Consider the following 21,397-nt stretch of genomic DNA (forward strand, 5'->3'; position numbering starts at 1 on the left):
TAATTTCAAACATTTTACATTTTTAGAATAAATATACATCCAGACGTTTTCTATGTCTTCTTGCATTCTTAGCACGTAAACAGATACTAGAATATTAGCAGTACTGTATGTGACAATGAAATACAGGCATCGGTGCACTCTGTTTTCCATATTTTTGTCATGAAATGTTTGATTATTAGAAATCCATTCTAGAAAACCTAAAATCTTCTCTTCAAAGTCACACTTGCATTCATTCACATGACCCAGATTATTTACATTTTACATATTGAGATTGTTTTTTATTAGTTCATAATGCTAAAAGGATACTGGCATCCATTTCTCCCGTTAATTAATATTTATTTTTATAGAGTATATTCAATTCTTAGGGCTTTATACATCAAGACTACAATAGTCTTGATGAACTATGCATTGCAGTAAGATGTGCTAAATTCCTTAAGAAGCCTGCATCTCTTATGAATTTGGCGCATCCTTCAACTGCAATGTGTCACTGTAGAAATGTTACTTCAATCAAGATTGAAGATGACTTAGCCAAATCTTTTAGTCCCACCCCCACCCTTCCCAATACCATCCCATGTTTCTAAACGTTGGCAGTTCTGGCCTGGAATGGTGTGATATCACCAAAAGTTCCCCAAATGTTGCAAAGTTTCCAGGTGGTTTACATTAAATAGTGGAAATACATTGACCAATTGGGATTTTAGTTTCTATTTGCTAAATTGTTTTCAAAACTAAATAATAAATAATAATAATAAAAATAAAAGTAGTTTTTCAGTCAATCGTCATTAAAAAAAACCCAAACATATTTGGTCTATTCATCTATATATATTTTATCCTGACCCATGAGTTTCTAAGGTTACAGACCATAATCTCCATGTGTAGTCTGATGCTGTTCCTTGTCTTTGCTAAGACACAATGCTGTTTTTTTAATGACTATTGCAAAGTTGTTTTCTTTTCTTAATTTCATTTGAATTGGATTTGCAAAATAGTTGTAAAAGTATTCACAGGTTTTACTGATTCTATCATGTCATTTTACCAGTTTCTAGAGATATGATTACTAAATTCTAGAAATGTCTATTACATTCTTGTGCTGTCCTGTTCCATAGTTGGTGGATGTACTGATATATATATATATATATATATATATATATATATAATTTATATACTAGAAGGTGGCCCGATTCTACGCATCGGGTATTCTAGAATTTACGTATTGTGTAGTTAATGTATGATTTTTGTTTTATATATATATATATATATATATATATATAGATGTTGTTGTGTGTAGTTACCAAGTGTTTGTGTAGGGCGCTGTACATGTTCTGGGTGTTGTCTGGGTGTGACGGGGGGTGAGAGCGGTGTTGTATGTGTGTTGCGTTGTTTGTGGAGCGCTGTGTGTCTGTAGCGTTGTGTGTGTGTGTGTGGTGTGTTTTTTGTGGGGAGGTATGTTTTGTGCAATGTGTGTGTTGTGCGGTATGTGCGTATATTTGTGTGTGCCGCGGTGTTTGTGTGTTGTGTGTGTGCAGCGTTGTCTGTGTGTGTGGGTGTCTTTGTAAGGCAGTTGTTTGTGGTTCCCAGTGTGTGGTGTGTTGTGCAGTGCGCGCGCATGTGTGTGTGTGTGTGTGTTGGGGGGAGGTGTGCACTTCCCATCGTGCTCCATCCCCCATGCAGCACACTCCCCATCGTCCTCCATCCCCCATGCAGCGCACTCCCCATCGTGCTCCATCCCCTATGCTGCGCACCCCCCATCGTGCTCCATCTCCCATGCTGTGCACTCCCAAACGTGCTCCATCCGCCATGCTCCGCACTCCCAAACGTGCTTCATCCGCCATGCTGCGCACTCCCAAACGTGCTCCATCCGCCATACTCCGCACTCCCCATCGTGCTGCATCCCCCATGCTGCGCACTCCCAAACGTTCTCCATCCGCCATGCTGCGCACTCCCAAATGTGCTTCATCCGCCATGCTGCGCACTCCTAAACGTGCTCCATCCGCCATACTCCGCACTCCCCATCGTGCTCCATCCGCCATACTCCGCACTCCCCATCGTGCTGCATCCCCTATGCTGCGCACTCCCAAACGTGCTCCATCCGCCATGCTGCGCACTCCCAAACGTGCTCCATCCGCCATGCTGCGCACTCCCAAACGTGGTCCATCCGCCATGCTGCGCACTCCCAAACGTGGTCCATCCGCCATGCTGCGCACTCCCAAACGTGCTCCATCCGCCATGCTGCGCACTCCCAAACGTGCTCCATCTGCCATGCAGCGCACTCCCAAACGTGCTCCATCCGCCATGCTGCGCACTCCCAAACGTGCTCCATCCGCCATGCTGCGCACTCCCAAACGTGCTCCATCCGCCATGCTGCGCACTCCCAAACGTGCTCCATCCCCCATGCTGCGCACCCCCCATCGTGCTCCATCCCCCATGCTGCACCAGCATCAGCCTCTCTACCCGCAGCATCAGCCTCTCTGCCCGCAGCATCAGCCTCTCTCCTCCCAGCATCAGCCTCTCTACCCGCAGCATCAGCCTCTCTCCTCCCAGCATCAGCCTCTCTGTCCCCAGCATCAGCCTCTCATCCCAGCATCAGCCTCTCTCCTCCCAGCATCAGCCTTTTCTGTCCCCAGCATCAGCCTCTCTCCTCCCAGCATCAGCCTTTTCGGTCCCCAGCATCAGCCTCTCTCCTCCCAGCCTACCCCAGCATCAGCCTCCCCCAGCATCAGCCTCTCTTCTCTCAGCCTCCCCATCCCAGCCTTCCCCAGGATCAGCCTCTCTCCTCCCAGCCTCCTCCAGCACGCCGTGCTCCTCTGCCGACACTCACAGATCCGATCGCATACACTCACACACACACCCGATCGCATACACTCACACACACACCCGATCGCATACACTCACACACACCCCCGATCCCATACACTCACACACACCCGATCGCATACACTCACACACACACACACATTGACGATATTGCACATACGCGCTCATACTCACAACATCCGGAGATACCACATGCTTCTGGCCATGTGATCCTCCGGCAGGTCCTGGAAGCTCACAGCACAGTATCGCCGCCGAGAAGCAAGCGATATCCCAGGATGTTGTGAGTATGTGGATGCGATGTGATGTCTGTGTGTATGTGTGTGTGTGCTGTTATGTGTGTGCGTGTGTGTATGTTCCGCCGCTGCAGGACCTTGATGCGCTGGTAACTATGCTACCATGGTTACCAGCGTATCTCGTCCACCGCTCACACGGGAGCCCACACCAGCATACGCCGGCCAGCCCCAGCAATGCGAGGGTATGTGTCGGCTGGTTTGGCGGCGTACGCTGATGTGGGCTCCCGGGGGTACAGTACTCACCTGGTTGTCGTGGCTTCGTGACCGTGTCGGTTCGGGGAATGCGTGGGGGGGGCGGGGCCAGAGCTAGCGTGCATTGCGTGAGGGGGGCGGGGCGTGGCCGAGTTGCCAATGCCTGCAGGGTGCCGGGGCGAGAGGCCAATCTGTGGGGGGGCGGAGCCTGGGTGAGCAGCCGGCCAATCCGTGTGGGGGCGCAGCCTGGGCGAGCGGCCAATCCGTGCGGGGGGGCGGGGCCATGGCGAGCCCAGCGGCCAATCAGCTTTGTGTCACCGTAAGGACACAATTTTGGAGCAAGACAGACAGACAGACAGACAGAATAAGGCAATTATATATATAGATTTTTTACTAATTTTAAATGATCCTTCACTATTTATGTAAGTGCCTTCCATGTGTTTGTGTGTGATTTCTATTTGAACTTGGTCATACACTGGATTTTTGCTAGATCAGATTTCCAGCTTCTGTGCATCTGCCCATCTGGGGAGGATCATTAGACTAAGGGCGGCTTTGCACGTTGCAACATCGCACGTGCGATGTCGGTGGGGTCACACCGGCGTCACTTTCGACATCGTTGTGTGTAAATCCTAGATGATACGATTAACGAGCGCAAAAGCGTCGTTATCGTATCATCGGTGCAGGCTCCGACTTTTTCATAATTACGCTGCCGCGACAGGTACGATGCTGTTCCTCGTTCCTGCGGCAGCACACATTGCTGAGTGTAAAGCCGCAGGAGCGAGGAACATCTCCTTACCTGCCGCCGGCGGCTATACAGAAGGAAGGAGGTGGGCGGAATGTTTACATCCTGATCCTCTCCGCCGCTATTGGCCGCCTGCCGTGTGACGTCGCTATTACGACGCATGACCCGCCCCCATAATAAGGAGGCGGGTCGCCGGCCAGAGCGACGGTCGCAGGGCAGGTGAGTGCATGTGAAGCTGGCGTAGCGATAATTTTCGCTACGCCAGCTATCACAAGATATCGTACCTGCGACGGGGGCGGGGACTATCGCGTGCGACATCGCAGCATTGGCTTGCGATGTCGCAATGTGCAAAGGCCACCTAAAGGGTACTTTGCACACTGCGACATCGCAAACCGATGCTGAGATGCCGAGCGCGATAGTCCCCGCCCCCGTCGCAGCTGCGATATCATTGTGATAGCTGCCGTAGCGAATATTATCGCTACGGCTGCTTCACATACACTCACCTGCCGTGCGACGTCGCTCTGGCCGGCGAACCGCCTCCTTATTAAGGGGGCGGGTTGTGCGGCGTCACTGCGACGTCACACGGCAGGCGGCCAATAGAAGCGGAGGGGCGTAGATGAGCGGGACATAAATATCCTGCCCACCTTCTTACTTCCGCATAGCCGACGGGAGCCATGGTGACGCAGGTAGGAGATGTTCCTCGCTCCTGCGACTTCATACACAGCGATGTGTGCTGCAGGAGTGAGGAACAACATTGGACCGTTGTGTCAGTGTAATTATGGAATTCGTCGACGCTACACCGATGATACGATTACGACGCTTTTGCGCTCATTAATCGTATCATCTAGGATTTACACACTACGATGTCGAGAGCAAAGCAGGAAGTGCGTCACTTTCGACATGACCCCACCGACATCGCACCTGCGATGTCGTAGTGTGGAAAGTACCCCTAAAGGCCCTGTCACACACACCCAGATAAATCTGTGGCAGATCTGTAGCAGATCTGTGGTTGAAGTGAATCTGTGGACAATCAGTGCCAGGTTTGTGGCTATGTACAAATGGAAAATTATGTCCATGATTTCACTGCAACCACAGATCTGCCAAAGATTTATCTCTGTGTGTGACGGGGCCTTAAAATGCAATTCATAAATGTGTGGTGGGTGGCCTGTAGGTAGTTTGAGCAAACAATTGTTTCCATGTAATGTTCTAATATAAATTGCCGTAAACTGGAGACCAACTAGTGATGATTATAGTATATTTTACTTATTTGTTAAGATCTGGCTGCCAATCCCCTTGTGATTAGCTAATACTGTTTGGGAAGAGGTAGACAACAACATATTGTTATACACTAACTGTGGTACCCGTGTTGCCAGGGATAGTAACTACGTCCGTCTCTTTCTCTCTCTCTCTTTCTGTTTCCCACTCTCCCTGTCTCCGTCTGACCACTAAAATCATATTAACTGACACTTAAGCCGTCTTATACTAAGAATTTCCTTTGTTGCCTATAGCAACCAATCAGAGCTCTTATTAGTGATCGGTTCTAAATAGAAGCCGAGCTGTGATTGGTTGTTAGAGGCCATCTGATAAATTTCCAGGCTAACTATCAAAACAGCCAATATATTACCTCACACATCCAAACAATAAGAAAGCGAATAACTAAAGCGCAGGGTTAAAATTTCCCCTCAAAACATAGTCTATGGCGTTCCCTGAGTCAAATGAGGTGGGTGTGCAAAATTTTGTGATTGTAAATGCAATGATGTGGACTCTTTAGCGGACACACACACACACGCGCACGCACACACACACACCCGACACACACACAGCTTTATATATTAGATATGTACACATTCTCCTGTGTGGCTGATGGGTTTCCTGAGTGAGGTCCTTTTGATAATGTTCATATACTTTAGTAGGGAATATGGGCAGGGGTTGTCCTGGTTGAACAATCCTGATAATAGCTTCAGACATAAAGCAGAAGTCTAGGACAACAGTTTGTATACCTATACTAATAAGAAAGAAATTTGTTTTTAAAGAGATGGCACTCTGGACAGATGACATTCAGCAGGACCTGATGCATTGCCGTACCCTGGCAAGACGTCTTCATGCTGTTTATGTAGGAGCTGGGCATAGCCAATGCTCGGCCAGCAGGAGACACTTTCTTGGCAAAAGCAGTATTTATATTGTCTATTAATGGCAGTTTGTGGGCTTACCGTCTGGTTCACAGCATTTAGATGACTGGCTCAGTTATTCTCTCTTTTTTTATATATTGACTTGTCATTTTTGTTATAATTAATTGCATTACTTCATAACATCTACTGCCGATGATGTACTAAAAGGCAGTATTTCTGTAGGTTTACGTATTTTAAACCCCACAGCCTAATGATTGACCCAAATCATCTTACATAAGACTGCTCATCTTACATTCTGGCAGCAGAAGTGTTTTAGAAAGTCCCCTAGACCTCTCGTGAAGCTGCCACATGTCTCTTGCTTATGAGACAAAGGAGGGGCACCTGGAAAGCATCCAGGAATATGTATTTGGAGTGAAAGGGAGCAGCCCCTGAAATATGCACAAACACAGTCCCTGGTCAGACCTTTAACCCCTGAAAATCATAGCGGCTCTAGTCTCAAAACGTTCCTTTCTCTTGACTTTCATGTTCACGAGACCACATTAATGTCTTTGTGTTACAGGTCGGATATGGCACAACAGAAAACAGCCCAGTGACTTTTGCTGGCTTTCCTTATGATGAGCTATCTCGAAGATGTGAGACTGTAGGCCATGTTATGCCCCACACGGAGGTGAGGCTGTCTCCAAACTCTTCAATATGCCTTCTACATCTAAAGCTCGCTTTACACGTTGCAATATATCTTACAATCTGTCGTTGGGGTCAAGTTGTAAGTGACGCACATCCGGCATCGTTCGTGACGTATTTGCGTGCGACACCTACGTGCGATCAAGATTGAACGCAAAAACGTTGATCGCAAACACATCGTATCTTTGTGTAGAATTGAACGTTTTGTTGTAGGATACTAGTCAATTGTAACGTGTGACATCAATCAAAAGATTTTGCAAATACAACTTTTCACAGACACAGACATAAAGAACACACACACACACACATCACACTCACACACAGACATATAGAATACACGTACAAAACAAACAAACATATAGAAAAAAAAACACGTGTGCTCCGCCGTATTTTTACCTTCCAGCCGAGGTAAGCACACAGCGGCGGGCCGGTATTCTCAGGCTGGGGAGGGCGAGGGACAGGGTTAATGTCTCCCCCCTCCTGCAGCCGAGAATATCAGCCGCAGCTGCCCCGGGACTGTCACATGCATTATGCGACAGTAACCGAGTGTCCCCGGCTCTTCCAGATGCCGTGATGCAGGGGCTATCCAGGTAATATAAGGAGTTAATGGCGGCGCATCGCCGCCACTAAGTCCAGGCTTGATCATGGCAGCGTCTGTGTGACAGCTGACACGATCAACCCGTAAGTAAAGTGAATAAACACACACACCGAAAAATCCTTTATTTGAAATAATAAACAATAACAAAGACCCTCATTCACCAATTTATTATGCCCCAAATACCCATCCATGTCCGACGTAATCCAGGGAGGTCCCTCGTCACTTCCAGCTCTGCTACATGACGGTGACAGGAGCTGCAGAAGACACCGCCACTCCTGTCACCTCCACGCAGCAACTGAGGTGAGTAGCGCGATCAGCTGAGCTGTCACTGAGGTTACCCGCGGCCACCGCTGGATCCTCCAACTGTGACAGCGAGTCACCCGAGTGACAGCGATGAAGTCACAGGTGAGTTGCGGTTACGGGGGGAGGATCCAGCAAGCCGCGGGTAACCGGAGTGACGGCAGCGCTAATTGCGCTGCTCACTTCAGTCACTCAGAGGATTATCGGTCCCCGGTGAGACCTTCACGGGTGACCGCTAATCAGGATGCGACACCCAGACAGAGCCGCGGGATGAGGATGAAGTCGGGTGAAGTTCACCCGAGTTCATTCTGATTGTGCGGCTCTTTCTGTGGCTGCTGTCATCTGCCATTCAGCTCTGCTACATGGCTGTCTGTGTCTGCTGTCAGCGGCCATGTAGCAGAGCTGAATGGCAGATGACATAGTAAAAACTGATCCCCTATGCATTACACACGCTTGGCAAGACATTAAATAAAAAAAAAAAAAGAGTGCCCAACATACGTCAGAGAACACATGATCTAAAAGATCGCACACAATATTGATCAATTTAACATAGACTACTAACGCTCGTGTGACAGCAAATAAACAACCTACGTGCGATCTCATAAGATCCCGTATGCAACCTGGGCGTGTCACATCGCAAATGCGATTGTACAACTAATTGCAACGTGTAAAGCAGGCTTAAGTCTTCACCACACTTACGCTAATTGTTCCTTTCAGGCAAGAATAGTAGACACCAACACAGGCCAAATAGTCCCACTGAATAGCCCAGGCGAGCTGCAGATTAGAGGTTACTGTGTGATGCTGGGCTACTGGGCAGATGAAGAGAAAACCCGAGATACATTTACTGCAGATAAATGGTACAAAACCGGGTAAGTGACAGCACGACTACTGTTGGAGGAAAGGACACTGGAGGGTTTATATTCAGTTATATACATTGCAGTTTATAAATGCCCAAGTGTAAACCATGAAGCAACTTCTCTGTTATACATCTTGTCTGCGGTTGTAAATTGAATAAAGAATATTGTAGCACAGGATCTAAACAAATTTCTTCAGGCTTCTGCTAGGTGGCTTTAGATGGCTGCCAGATGACTTGGCCAGCAGCTATATCCCCATACACATGAATCGTGGCTCAGCTGAGTCTGCATGTGTTTCCCATATTCCAAACACCTCTGGTGGGTCGCAGCTTATGCCTTATGAGAACAATAGAGACATGATGAAATTCACATGTCCCACCATTGTGTTTCCTGACAATACTACTCCAATAACTACTCAAATTTATCCTGGAGATTTTTATTTTGTCCAAACTTTAAACATGGCTAGTGTGCCAATCATCCTTAAATTCACAGACATTTTTTTTTTGCCATCTGTAGAATCTAACAGAAAAAAACACCATTTGTGACTAATTTTTCTTTATCAAAGGTAGTATTGCACATCAGATGATAGCGCAGCACATACACACTAACAGATTGACGAGCCAGGACTGGGGTGTGCCACAAGAGTAATGCTGGGTTCACACATAGCGACGCAGCAGCGATCACGATGGGCGACCTGACCTTATCAGGATCGCTGCTGTGTCGTTACATGGTCGCTGGTGAGCTGTCAAACAGGCAGATCTCACCAGTGACCAGCCTCCAGCCAGCAGCGACGGGTGGAAGCGGTGCTGCGCTTTGTAACTAAGGTAAATATCGGGTAACCAAGGGTTTGGTTGCCCGATATTTACATTGGTTACCAGCACACACCGCTTAGCGCTGGCTCCCTGCACGCCAGAGTATACATCAGGTTAATAAGCAAATCCTTGCTTATTTACCCGATGTGTACTCTGGCGTGCAGGGAGCAGGGAGCCGGCAGCACAGGCAGCGTGAGAGCGGCGGATGCTGGTAACGAAGGTAAATATCACGTAACCAAGGAAAGGGCTTCCCTTGGTTACCCGATGTTTACCTTGCTTACAGCTTACCGCAGGCTGCCAGATGCCGGCTCCCTGCCCGCTTCAGTTCGTCGCTCTCTCGCTGTCACACACAGCGATGTGTGCTTCACAGCGGGAGAGCAACGAGCAAAAAATGAAGCAGGACATTCAGCAACGAGTGGCGACCGCACAGCAGGGGCCAGGTCGTTGCTGGATGTCACACACAGCGACAGCGACGGGACAGGCATGGACAGCTGATGAAGAGCTCTCTTTTTTCATATGTTTATTACTTATACTTGCAGTCACATCCAAACTTGCAGTCACATTCAAAGTTGCAAATAAGAAATAACGTTTGGAACTCCATTCTATGTCTGAACTGGGTGCAAAAACCTAAAAAAACATCACTATGGGGAGATAAAGTATGCACACCAGTGACTATGTAAGGGGAATACATGTAATAGCAGAAACTGCTGTGTGAATACTGACATGAAAAATTCAATAGCTATATGTAAGAATGAAATGTGAAAAATGGAACCTGCATTACTGCCATGAACATATGAATAAAGAGAAATTTAGCTACTGAATTGATCAATGCAATAGAGCCCCAACACTTCCCATACACTAAAAACTTACCGTGTATGGGAAGCTGAGACCCAGGCTATATATACGATGTGCATTGGCAATAGGTGTGTATGGGGAGGGTTTTTTCGTTTGTGAACCCTCCCCATACACACCTATTGCCAATCCACATCGTATATATAGCCTGGGTCTCAGCTTCCCATACACGGTAAGTTTTTTAACTGCATGAGAGGACACACACAAGCTAGGGACCCCAACGTAGAGAAATACTTTGGCGTAGTGTTGGGGCTCTATTGCATTGATCAATTCAGTAGCTAAATTTCTCTTGATTCATATGTTCATGGCAGTAATGCAGGTTCCATTTTTCACATTTCATTCTTACATATAGCTATTGAATTTTTCATTTCAGTATTCACACAGCAGTTTCTGCTATTACATGTATTCCCCTTACATAGTCACTGGTGTGCATACCTTATCTCCCCATACATTCAAAGTTGCAGTCACAATATACCTCACATTGAATGTACGGTCTTAAAGGGAAGCCATCATGTGAAAAAAAATGCTATTAATCTGCAGATATGGGGTTAATCTGCAGGTTAATAGCGTTTTGAATCTGTACAGTGCCGGCACTTAGAGCCCCACTGCAGGGCTAAGTTAGTGTAGAGTGAGCGTCCCTGACACTGACTGACAGCTGGATCTAAGGCTGGTTTCAGACGTCCGTGTTTAATCAGGTACCAGTCACACGCATGGTTATGGTCATACATGGGTCACGTGTGTGACATCCGTGTTTGCATACGTGTGACAGGTACCGGAGAAAACATGGGTCTGTGAAATAAAAAGATTTTCCATATTTACCTGCTTTCTTCGGCTCTGCTGCCTCCCGCTCATGACCGCCACTCATTATAGTCATCGATTATTCACCACACTCAGGACCTGGAAGCTGGAGCATCGCTGGATACAGCACTGCTGAAGACAGCACCGCGGGGACAGGTGAGTATCCTGCAAGCACAGTGACATCCAGGAGGTCATCGGAGATCCCAATGAACTCTGATGACATCCTGATGACCCCTACAGCTTCACGGCTTCATCAGAGTTTATTGGGAACTATCATGAGTCCCTGATGCTGTCCCCATGATACTCCGGCTTCCAGGTTCTCACTACACACACACACACACACACACACACACACACACACACACTCACTCTGCTGTATACTCACCCAACGATGCGGTCCCCTTCACAGACATCCCCGCGATGCTACGGCTTCCAGCTCCACAGGGCACTGAATATTCAGTGAGTATAATGAGCAAGGTCAGGAGCTGGAGGCAGCAGAGACGGAGCTGGCATTGCTGGATACAGGTAAATATAGAAAATATAATTTTATTAAAAAGACCCGTGTTTTCTCAGGTATGTGTCACACTGACGTCACACGGATCACATGTGTGTGCAATCCGTGTGACACCCGTGCTGCTGGAGAAAAAACGGACATGTCTATGTGTGTGCGTGCGAGGTCATGAGAGCTCACACGGTCCGTGTGAAAACACGGCTGTGTGAGTAACGGCAAATAATAACATGGGTACGTGTGGCATCCATGTTTAAAACGGATGTCACACGAACCTGAAACACGGACGTCTGAAACCAGCCTAATGCTGAGCGGCTGTCAGTGAATTAGCACGCTTATAGTCGCTGCTCACCATGCAATGAACGGTGACTGAACCCGTGCCGGTGCCACCCCTATACCAGAAAGCCGAATGCTGCCGGGAGGAATAAAGTTAATTTCCTCCTGACAGCATGGTTGTAAGTGCTGGCGCCATAATGCAAGTAAACTGCAAGTTAGGCCCGTTTCACACGTCAGTGAAAAACACTGACCTTCTTCACTGACGTGTAAAACACGCACATGTCCCTCCGTGTTCCGTGATTCACGGCACACGTGGGTTGTCCATGTGCAATCCGTGATCCGTGATTGCATATAAACATTACTCACCTGCCTTCGCTCCTGCTGTCCATGGTGCTGAACTCCTCGGCTCTGCAGCATCCGCCCACCGCTCTCTGCACCTACTTCCAGGTCGGCTGTTCCTTTTTTCATGAATATTCATGAGCCGGGCAGGAGCTGCAGAGAGCGGAGGCTGCACAGCGCGTTGCTGGCAAGGTGAGTGGAAAATGTTTATTATTTTATATGTCAGTGTTTTTCTGGTACGTGTTTCACGGATCACACACGGATCACACCATAGTGTGGTCCATGGGTCATCAGTGATGCCAGAAAAAACTGACTTGTCTCCGTGCAGAATCACGGACACGCGTGTACACTGCACGGAGACACGTTCAGTGAAAAATCACTGATGTGTGAGCAGACCCATTGATTATAATGTGTCTGCGTATATCATTAATTCTGGTACGTAAAAAAAAGCACATATGTACCAGAATCACTGACGTGTGAAGGGGGCCTTAATAGCATTTTTTCACATGACAGGTTTTCCTTAGCACTATATACACTGTGTATAATCTATTCTTTTAATTCTGTTTTTATTGCGGATGTAACATGGAGGTGTAGGTGTATTTATTTAAAAGGGATGTGATTTATATCCATAATTCGGGATCGTCCATGATTTTTAGGTTCAGTTGTCCAACCCTACTTACCAGCACACATTGAGATATGTTCACTTAAATATTACAAACTTCTAGATCAGAATATAGGACATTCTCATTTGGAAATACTATACAAGACAAGAGAGACCCAGGAGGGGGATGAAATCAGCTCATGTAGCAATTCATGGTCTAAAACAATGTTGTGCTCTCTATCAGAGATGTAGCTACAATGGATGAATATGGATACTGTCGGATTGTTGGACGGTGTAAAGATATGATTATCCGAGGGGGTGAAAATATATACCCTGCTGAAATAGAACAGTTCTTGCATACCCATCCCAAAATCGCGGAAGCTCAGGTAAATAGTGTGAAATTGACAAGTAACGTTAATGGCGATGATTGAAATTTTTAACAATTTTAATTATTGTGTTGTAGGTGGTTGGAATAAAAGATGAAAGGATGGGAGAGGAGATATGTGCTGCCATCAGAGTCCATCATAATGTAAATTGCTCTGCAGAAGAGATCAAACAATACTGTAAAGGAAAGGTGAGCAGAGGAAACGTTTTTGTATGTTCTTATGTGTGGCGGCAGAAATGTACAGATTCTTATACTACACTATATTACTTCATATTGTGATCAGTGATTGGGAAACATTTAGATGGATAAATATTTAGGCACCTCGATTTTCCAAAGCAGCTCTACCAGTGTAAAAGGATGCCCTCTTTAGGGGCAGGACTGCTAACCGGTTTGGGCAATAGGAGTGTAATGCTCGCAGAGAGCAAGGGATTAGCAGACCCACTGAGCCACTGGAGACAGAAAACCCAAAGGGGCTTGACACCTGTTTTTCCCCAGAGCCTTTGATGGTGAGGGTGTTGTGCTGCAGGTGTGAGACCGGGTGCCACTCAGGATGACTGATGCTGCGACAGTTGGCCCTAGGGTACGAACACTGACAGTCTCTGATTATTGAAACAGCAGCAGCAGCCTGTTTTGTGGATTTGGCCGGGATGAATTGATGGATGCGGTAATAGCGGCCAATGTGGATACTTGCGGCAGCAGATATCGTGGTAGGCGGCCAGTGTGGATAAGTTTCATGGTTTTTAAGGTTGAAGGGAGACTCTAAGTCCATCTAGTTCAACCCATAGCCTAACATGTTGATCCAGAGGAAGGCAAAGTTGCTGCAGTGGGCTTGTAATGCACTGAAACACAGATACGAATCAACTACAGCACAATTACAGCAGCAGCAGCATAGACCTGAGAACTAGAAACGTATAGAACCTGTTGCCCAGGCACCTCCCTTAAGGGGAAGGTGCCTTAAATACCTGAAGCCTCTCAGCTGAACTGAGAGGCACTTCCGTGTCAGGCGTACTGGCCCTTTAAGAAAAGGAGCATGGCCGCGCACACACCCTATGGGCCTGTGCGGCATGCGCAGGCTCTGGAAGACAGTAGCATGGACCGGGGATGGGCAGCCGGGAAGGAGAGAGAGCTAGCATTCCCGCTGGGGGAGAGTGGCAGGACAGTGTGGGGACGCCAGTATGAGTGTTACAAGAAGCTATTAGCGAATACAGTGATCTCTGAACATTTGACATACTGATACTGATACACACCTACTGATAGGGAATTTAGAGTGTGAGCCTCAATGGGGATAACGATAATGTCTGTAAAGCGCTGTATACAAAATGGTGCGATAAGTGAATAAAATAAATAAAAAAGGAATTGTTCCACTTCCCTTTTTTTCTTTAAGACCACGTGATCTGCTTCTCTGCAATGTAGGAGAGTATATTGTTGTTTGTTTTTGGTTTTTTTTTTTGTTTCTTTTTTTTTTAAATTAAAAGGAATTGGACAACCCCTATAGAGTGGACCTGCCACTTGCTATTAATTTATAATTGTTTTATCTGCTCAAAATGCAGCTATTCCCCTGAGTTTTGCGTTATTTTTTTATATTTTTATATTAAGATATAGCCCACTTTTTTGTATATAAATCTAGTCTTGTTAGCTAAAGGCCCAGTCACACACAACGACTTACCAGCGATCCCGAAAACTATGCGACCTGATAGGGATCACTGGTAAGTCGCTGGGAGGTCGCAGGTGAGATGTCACGGTCAGACCTTACCAACGATGCAGGAACGATACAGGTCGCAGTAGCGACCTGTATAACGATCTCAGCAGTCACTGTGGCCCTGTCACACAGTGTCAAACACAGCGATGCGTCCTGCCCAGCAAGACATCACCTTTGAAGAAAATGGCCTGGACCATTCTGCAACGACTAGAGATCTCACAGCAGGGGCCTGATCGCTGGTAGGTGTCACACGTAACGAGATCGCTAACAGGATCGCTACTGCGTCACAGAAACCGTGACTCAGCTGCGATCTCGCTAGCGATCTCGTTATGTGTGACGGTACCTTTAGAGTGTGTAATCCTCAAAAAGACATCCACTGAGAAGAATTGAAAGCTACATCCATTTAGCTAACAAGATTAGGTTTCTATACAAGGAAGAAAGGGAATATCCCAGGAACAAAGGAGAGCAAAATAAGAAAATAACCACCAGATTCAGAAGATCATTTACACTTAGTAAAAAAATCCCAGACATATTTATGGCAAGTGACCATTCCTCTATAATATGTTTGCTATCACTGCATGTCTCCTGTAATAATACCACATAAACAAGTCTTAACTGTGGTTGCATTGGTTTATAACACATACAGACAGTTTTGTCAAGCAAACTATTTATAATCGATCTGCTTTATTATTTTCTACTCAACAGATCTCTCATTTTAAGATTCCTCGTTACATCGTTTTTGTAAATGACTATCCGCTTACCGTTTCTGGAAAGGTAAGTTGGTACAATATGAATTGCCTGGCTCTAAAATTAAACCGTCATTTTTTTTTGCAGATATATACAGATGTAGTTGACATGTAAGTCACATATCTGGTGCAGGTATATGGAGCGGGCTCAGGAGCTGAGCCCACATGTGAAAGCGAAATTCATGTGAAAGAGAAAAAAAGTCCAGCTCTCCACTGTGTCTATTCATCCTCTGTATGGAGTCTCGGATCCAGCCCCACCATGGCTTCAAATCAGTAACGATAGCTTGAGAATCCAGCTCAAACCATACAAGGTTTCTTTATTTCTTGTTTACATATAGTGCATGTTAACGGCAAACATCAACGCGTTTCAAGTGCAAACAGCACTCTTAGTCATGATCATGGCTAAAATTGCTATTTGCACTCTAAACACGTTGATGTTGTTAATATGCACTATATACTGTATAAAGGGACTTTGTACGTTTTGAGCTGGATTCTGCAACTATCTTTACTGATACATACATGGTGGATGCTAGTGGCGTTATGTAGTCGGCACCAGTCGGCACTTTGCACAGCAAAAGCCATAAGACAAGAAAAAGATTGAAATACCTCTCCTCTGCGGTCCAACTCCTCTTCTCTGCTGTAAGTGCCGGCCTCCTTCTTCTCAGCCCCATGTGGATTACGCGTCCTACGTCATCCACACAGGCCAGCATTGCGGTCCTGTGCAGGCGCACTTTGATCTGTCCTGCTGAGGGCAGCACAAAGTACTATAATGCGCAAGTGTGAGGGAAGGTCAAAGACCGCATGCACACTACAATACAATTCCTACAGACCCAATGTGCCCTTTTACACCATGATTGCCTATTTATTTGAAAGGCTGGTATATGCCGTGGGAAAATCTGTGAAAAAACTCTGCTTCCCCTCGTAACAACTGCTGTTGTTTGGGTTTAAGAAGCCTTTAAAGGGTTTGTCTGGCCTTAAGGCCCAGTCACACTAAACAACTTACCAGCGATCCCAACAACGATACAACCTGATAGGGATCGCTGGTAAGTTGCTAGGAGGTCGCTGGTGAGATGTCACACTTAGCGACGCTCCAGTGATACCACCAGCAACCTGACCTGGCAGGGATCGCTGGAGCGTCGCTACACGTGGAAGCATGCTATGCTTGGTAACTAAGGTAAATATCGGGTAACCAACCCGATATTTACCTTGGTTACCAGCGCACACCGCTTAGCGCTGGCTCCCTGCACACCTAGCCACAGTACACATCGGGTTAATTACCCGATGTATACTCTGCTATGTGTGCAGGGAGCCGGCTTCTGCGGACGCTGGTAACCACGGTAAACATCGGGTAACCAAGAAGCCCTTCCCTTGGTTACCCGATATTTACCTTCGTTACCAGCGTCCGCCGCTCTCAGCTGTCAGTGCCAGCTCCCTGTTCCCTGCACGCCTAGCCACAGTACACATCGGGTTAATTACCCGATGTGTACTCCGGCTACGTGTGCAGGGAGCAGGAGCCGGCACTGACAGCTGAGAGCGGCGGACGCTGGTAACTAAGGTAAATATCGGGTAATCAAGGGAAGGGCTTCTTGGTTACCCGATGTTTACTGTGGTTACCAGCGTCTGCAGAAGCAGGCTCCGGCTCCCTGCTCACTGCACATTTAGTTGTTGCTCTGTCGCTGTCACACACAGTGATGTGTGCTTCACAGCGGGATAGCAACAACTAAAAAATGGTCCAGGACATTCAGCAACAACCGGCGACCTCACAGCAGGGGCCAGGTTGTTGCTGGATGTCACACACAGCAACATCGCTAGCAAGTCGTGCCTCAGCAGCGATGTTGCTAGCGATGTTGCTTAGTGTGACGGTACCTTAAGTGACAGCAAACTTGTGACTCATCACAGCATTCGCACTCCACACTGTGAGTATTCTCTTGGCTGACGAAGTGACCTCAAGTATGTGATTTGAATACATACGGTCAAGTGTCGACTAGACGCTCACAGAATCACTTATTGCAAATGAATTGAATGAAGCTGCATACGACTATTCGGAATGTGGCCGGAAGTATGCAATCACATACCTGTGTTCCACAGCATGGAATACATGGGCTGTGAGGACTTCCAAGTCTGCAGTCACCTAGAGTAAAGCTGGACAACTTTTTTAGTGGAGTCGTTTCATGAAGACAACCTTTTTTTAAATGAATGGTCTGTCATATATCACCTCTATTAATTATTGTCAAGGAAAACCACTGCAGAAATAATATATCTTTCCATCTAAAAATATGGCGGACAACACAATGTATGGATATGCCAGATCTGTCAGAGTTTGCGTTGGTGTTGTAAAGCAACTCTTCATTTTGGCTCAAAAAGAAGCATTCGTAGTCAGGATCCCCTGCCTATGATGTCCATGTAGCTTAAGGGTGCGACCGCACTTTGCTTTTTACCTGCTTTTTTGCTGCTTTTTCAACTGCAGCATTTAATGCCAAAATGGATGTGTTCTGCTTTTCAAGCAAAGTCTATGGGAATTTGGGTTTCTTGTCCGCACTATGCAGTTCAAACTGCTGCCTTTTTGTGGCAGAAATTTGGGCAAAAACTCAGCTTTGCAGTTCAAAACCCAAATGGCAAAAACAATTGACATGTTAATTGTTTTTGGCATTTGGGTTTTGCACTGCAAAGCTGAGTTTTTGCCCAAATTTCTGCCAGAAAAAGGCTGTAGTTTGAACTGCATAGTGCGGTCTAGAAACCCAAATTCCCATAGACTTTGCTTGAAAAGCAGAACACAACCATTTTGGCATTAAACGCTGCAGTTGAAAAAGCAGGTAAAAAGCAAAGTGTGGTCGCACCCTCATAGAGCATATTGATGCGGGTTGTCATGGCCAAAAAGCTCCTTCAGGGCATGTGCACACAACATCTTTCTCAGGTGGATTTAGAAGTGCTAAAAAGATAGCAAACATAATGAACATATGTACAGCAATGTGAAAATGACTTGCTGTGCAAATGTTCTGTTTTTCTAACTTTTTTTCTAACTGCTTCAGATTGCAAAAGCTGCGAATCGGCTTAAAGAAGTGACCTGTCTATTCTTCAGGAGAATCCCATTTGGAAGCCACTACTGTGTTATATATTAAATAAAAAAAAATCCAGTGGCAAATATGCCAAAATCAACGCAAAAAAACATCAAGGAAGACTCTTCAGGAAAAACACCGCTGGCCTACAGCAAAAACGGTGTAGAAACACTGTCATCTAATAGACATTATGTGCACATAACCTTACAATGGTATCTGCTCCCGTCAGTGACTATATCTTGTGTTGCGTTCACAGCTCCGTCCTTATGTTCTTTTCCCATAGGTGAAAGTATTTTTCAGTCACAACCTTCCAGTATATACAGTTGTGCTCAAAAGTTTACATACCAGGGCAGATTTTTTGCTTCCTTGGCCTTTTTTCAGAGAATATGAGTGATAACACAGGTTTTTTTTTTCCACTCATGGTTAGTGGTCGGGTGAAGCCATTTATTGTCAAACTACTGTGTGTTCTCTTTTTAAGTCATAATGACAACCAAAAACAGCCAAATGACCCTGATCAAAAGTTCACATACCCTGGTGATTTTGGCCTGATAACATGCACAGAAGTTGACACAAATGGATATGAATGGCTAATGAAGGTAACATCCTCACCTGTGACCTGATTGCTGTAATCAGTGGTGTGTGCATAAAAGCTGAGTGACTTTCTGGGATCCAGACAGACTCTTGCATCTTCCATCCAGCCAATAACGCTTCTGGATTGTGAGTCATGGGGAAAGCAAAAGATTTATCAACGGGGAAAAGATAGTTGAACTGTATACAGTAGTTGCATTCACATTTGCAGTTTTTGAGGCAAACAAAAAAGTGGATATAATGAAGAAAAAATTACTTTCTTTATACTTTTTGTTCTTTTTATATGCAATTCAGCTAAAAATCTACATATGTGTGACTCCAACAAGGAGCACTCCAGGCAAAACTGACTATGCCTACCCATTAGGCCAGGGTCACATGAGTGTATTGCATCCGATGTGAGAGAAGTGGATGTGATATGCTAATGACACTTGGCTGAAACTTTGCTATAAGCGTGATCAGAGTGTCATTCACTGTGATCCTATTCTGTTGCATGTGAGAGTCAGATTACTGGTGTGTAGAAGATGGAGAGATTCATTTCTCCATCTTCTCCATGGCTTGTCTCGCCGTATATTGGAGTGCGAGTCCAGTGTTTCACACACACTCAAAGACTTGAATGGGTGTGCGTGATCGGAGACTCGCTGCGATTTTGTTCTCATGCCGAATTGGCATGAGAAGAAAAACGCTGGTTGGCACTGCCCCATAGTATATAACATTGGAGCAAGTGCTATTCGATAAAACATTGCATAACACTCGTCTGTGTTATACGGTGGTGTGAGCAAACCCATATGATTTGTGTACGACCTGTGATGGCACTTACGTCCTGCACTAGGTATAACACATATCAGTTTTAACAAGAGCGCTCCTTCAGTTGCCCTTTTTATATATATGGTAATGGTTTTTCTATTTTCTCTGCTTTTATTTTTAGGTCCAAAAGTTTAAACTGAAAGAAATAATGGAGAAACAGCTAAAATGAGGATTGGAAAAGAAGCTGAACTCTCGAGCCACACGTAGCCGACCACTTCTCCCGCTGTCTTCCCCTATAGATGCTTACTATGACCACACTCATATCATGCTATATTTTTTCTTTTACACTCTTTTTGTAGGCTTGTAGAAAGTAGAATATGGACTGGATCAGGTGCTCGGCTATGAAAAGTTAGTAGTGTCGTCCATTAGCCCAGACTTAATTTACACATAAAGCCGCAATTACTGTGACTAGATGTAAAGCAGCAGTATAGTAAGATTGTAGCCGTGTGAAGCTAGATAAATATTACAGCCCATAGTCTGAAGGGGACTGAATAGTAATAATTCCCTCGAAGCCTTTTATCTCAATTTTTTTTAAACAGATATTTTCTATTTGATTTTCGACATTGAACATCACAAACCCAATCAAAAGGTTAAACCCATGTTTTTTAAACAGGTATCATGTAGTTTAATACATACAAAATTACAGATTATTGTTTGCCTTGTAATTTTATACTTTAGTTAAAGGGAATCTGTCAGCAGGTTTTTGCTACCTCATCTGAAAGCAGCATGGTGTAGGCAAAGAGGCCCTGAGTTCAATGATGTATCACTTAGATTAGTGGCTGCAGCCGTTCTGACACAGTGAAAGATTTTGGATTTTGCATGTAGCAGAGCATTGAGAGCTGCCCTTGCCCACACCAGACTTTCAGTGTACATTTCCATATACAGAAGCTGCTAATCACAGAGGGGGTGGATTCGACTACAACTCACACCTGCTGAGACCCACTAATGATAAAGATAACATGTTTAAGCTAAAGGTCCAGTCACACTAAGCAACTTACCAGCGATCCCAACAACGATAGGGATCGCTGGTAAGTTGCTAGGAGGTTGCTGGTGAGCTGTCACACTGCGACGCTCCAGCGATCCCACCAGCAACCTGACCTGGCAGGGATCGCTGGAGCGTGGCTACACGAGTTGCTGGTGAGCTCACCAGCAACCAGTGACCAGCCCCCAGTCTCCTAGTTACAGCACACATCAGGTTAATTAACCCGATGTGTGCTGCAGCTAAATGTGCACAGAGCAGGGAGCAGCGCACACTGAGCGCTGGCTCCTTGCTCTCCTAGTTACAGCACACATCAGGTTAATTGCCTGATGTGTGCTGCAGCTAAATGTGCACAGA

The 21,397-nt window shown here is 45.9% G+C and overlaps 1 protein-coding gene across 1 annotated transcript in view; it reads left to right on the top strand.

Moving 5' to 3' along the window:
- Positions 1 to 21,069, top strand: part of ACSF2 (acyl-CoA synthetase family member 2) — a 168,971-nt gene extending 147,902 nt beyond the window's left edge. Inside the window, exons 11-16 of the mRNA XM_075347503.1 lie at positions 6,724 to 6,831; positions 8,461 to 8,612; positions 13,028 to 13,169; positions 13,247 to 13,357; positions 15,573 to 15,641; positions 20,183 to 21,069. Coding sequence (XP_075203618.1) covers positions 6,724 to 6,831; positions 8,461 to 8,612; positions 13,028 to 13,169; positions 13,247 to 13,357; positions 15,573 to 15,641; positions 20,183 to 20,230 — 630 coding nt within the window. The 3' untranslated portion in view covers positions 20,231 to 21,069. The remainder of the gene's footprint in view (positions 1 to 6,723; positions 6,832 to 8,460; positions 8,613 to 13,027; positions 13,170 to 13,246; positions 13,358 to 15,572; positions 15,642 to 20,182) is intronic.
- Positions 21,070 to 21,397: the final 328 nt, after the last annotated feature.

Source organism: Anomaloglossus baeobatrachus, chromosome 5 (assembly GCF_048569485.1).
Source record: "Anomaloglossus baeobatrachus isolate aAnoBae1 chromosome 5, aAnoBae1.hap1, whole genome shotgun sequence".
Classification (NCBI taxonomy): domain Eukaryota; kingdom Metazoa; phylum Chordata; class Amphibia; order Anura; family Aromobatidae; genus Anomaloglossus; species Anomaloglossus baeobatrachus.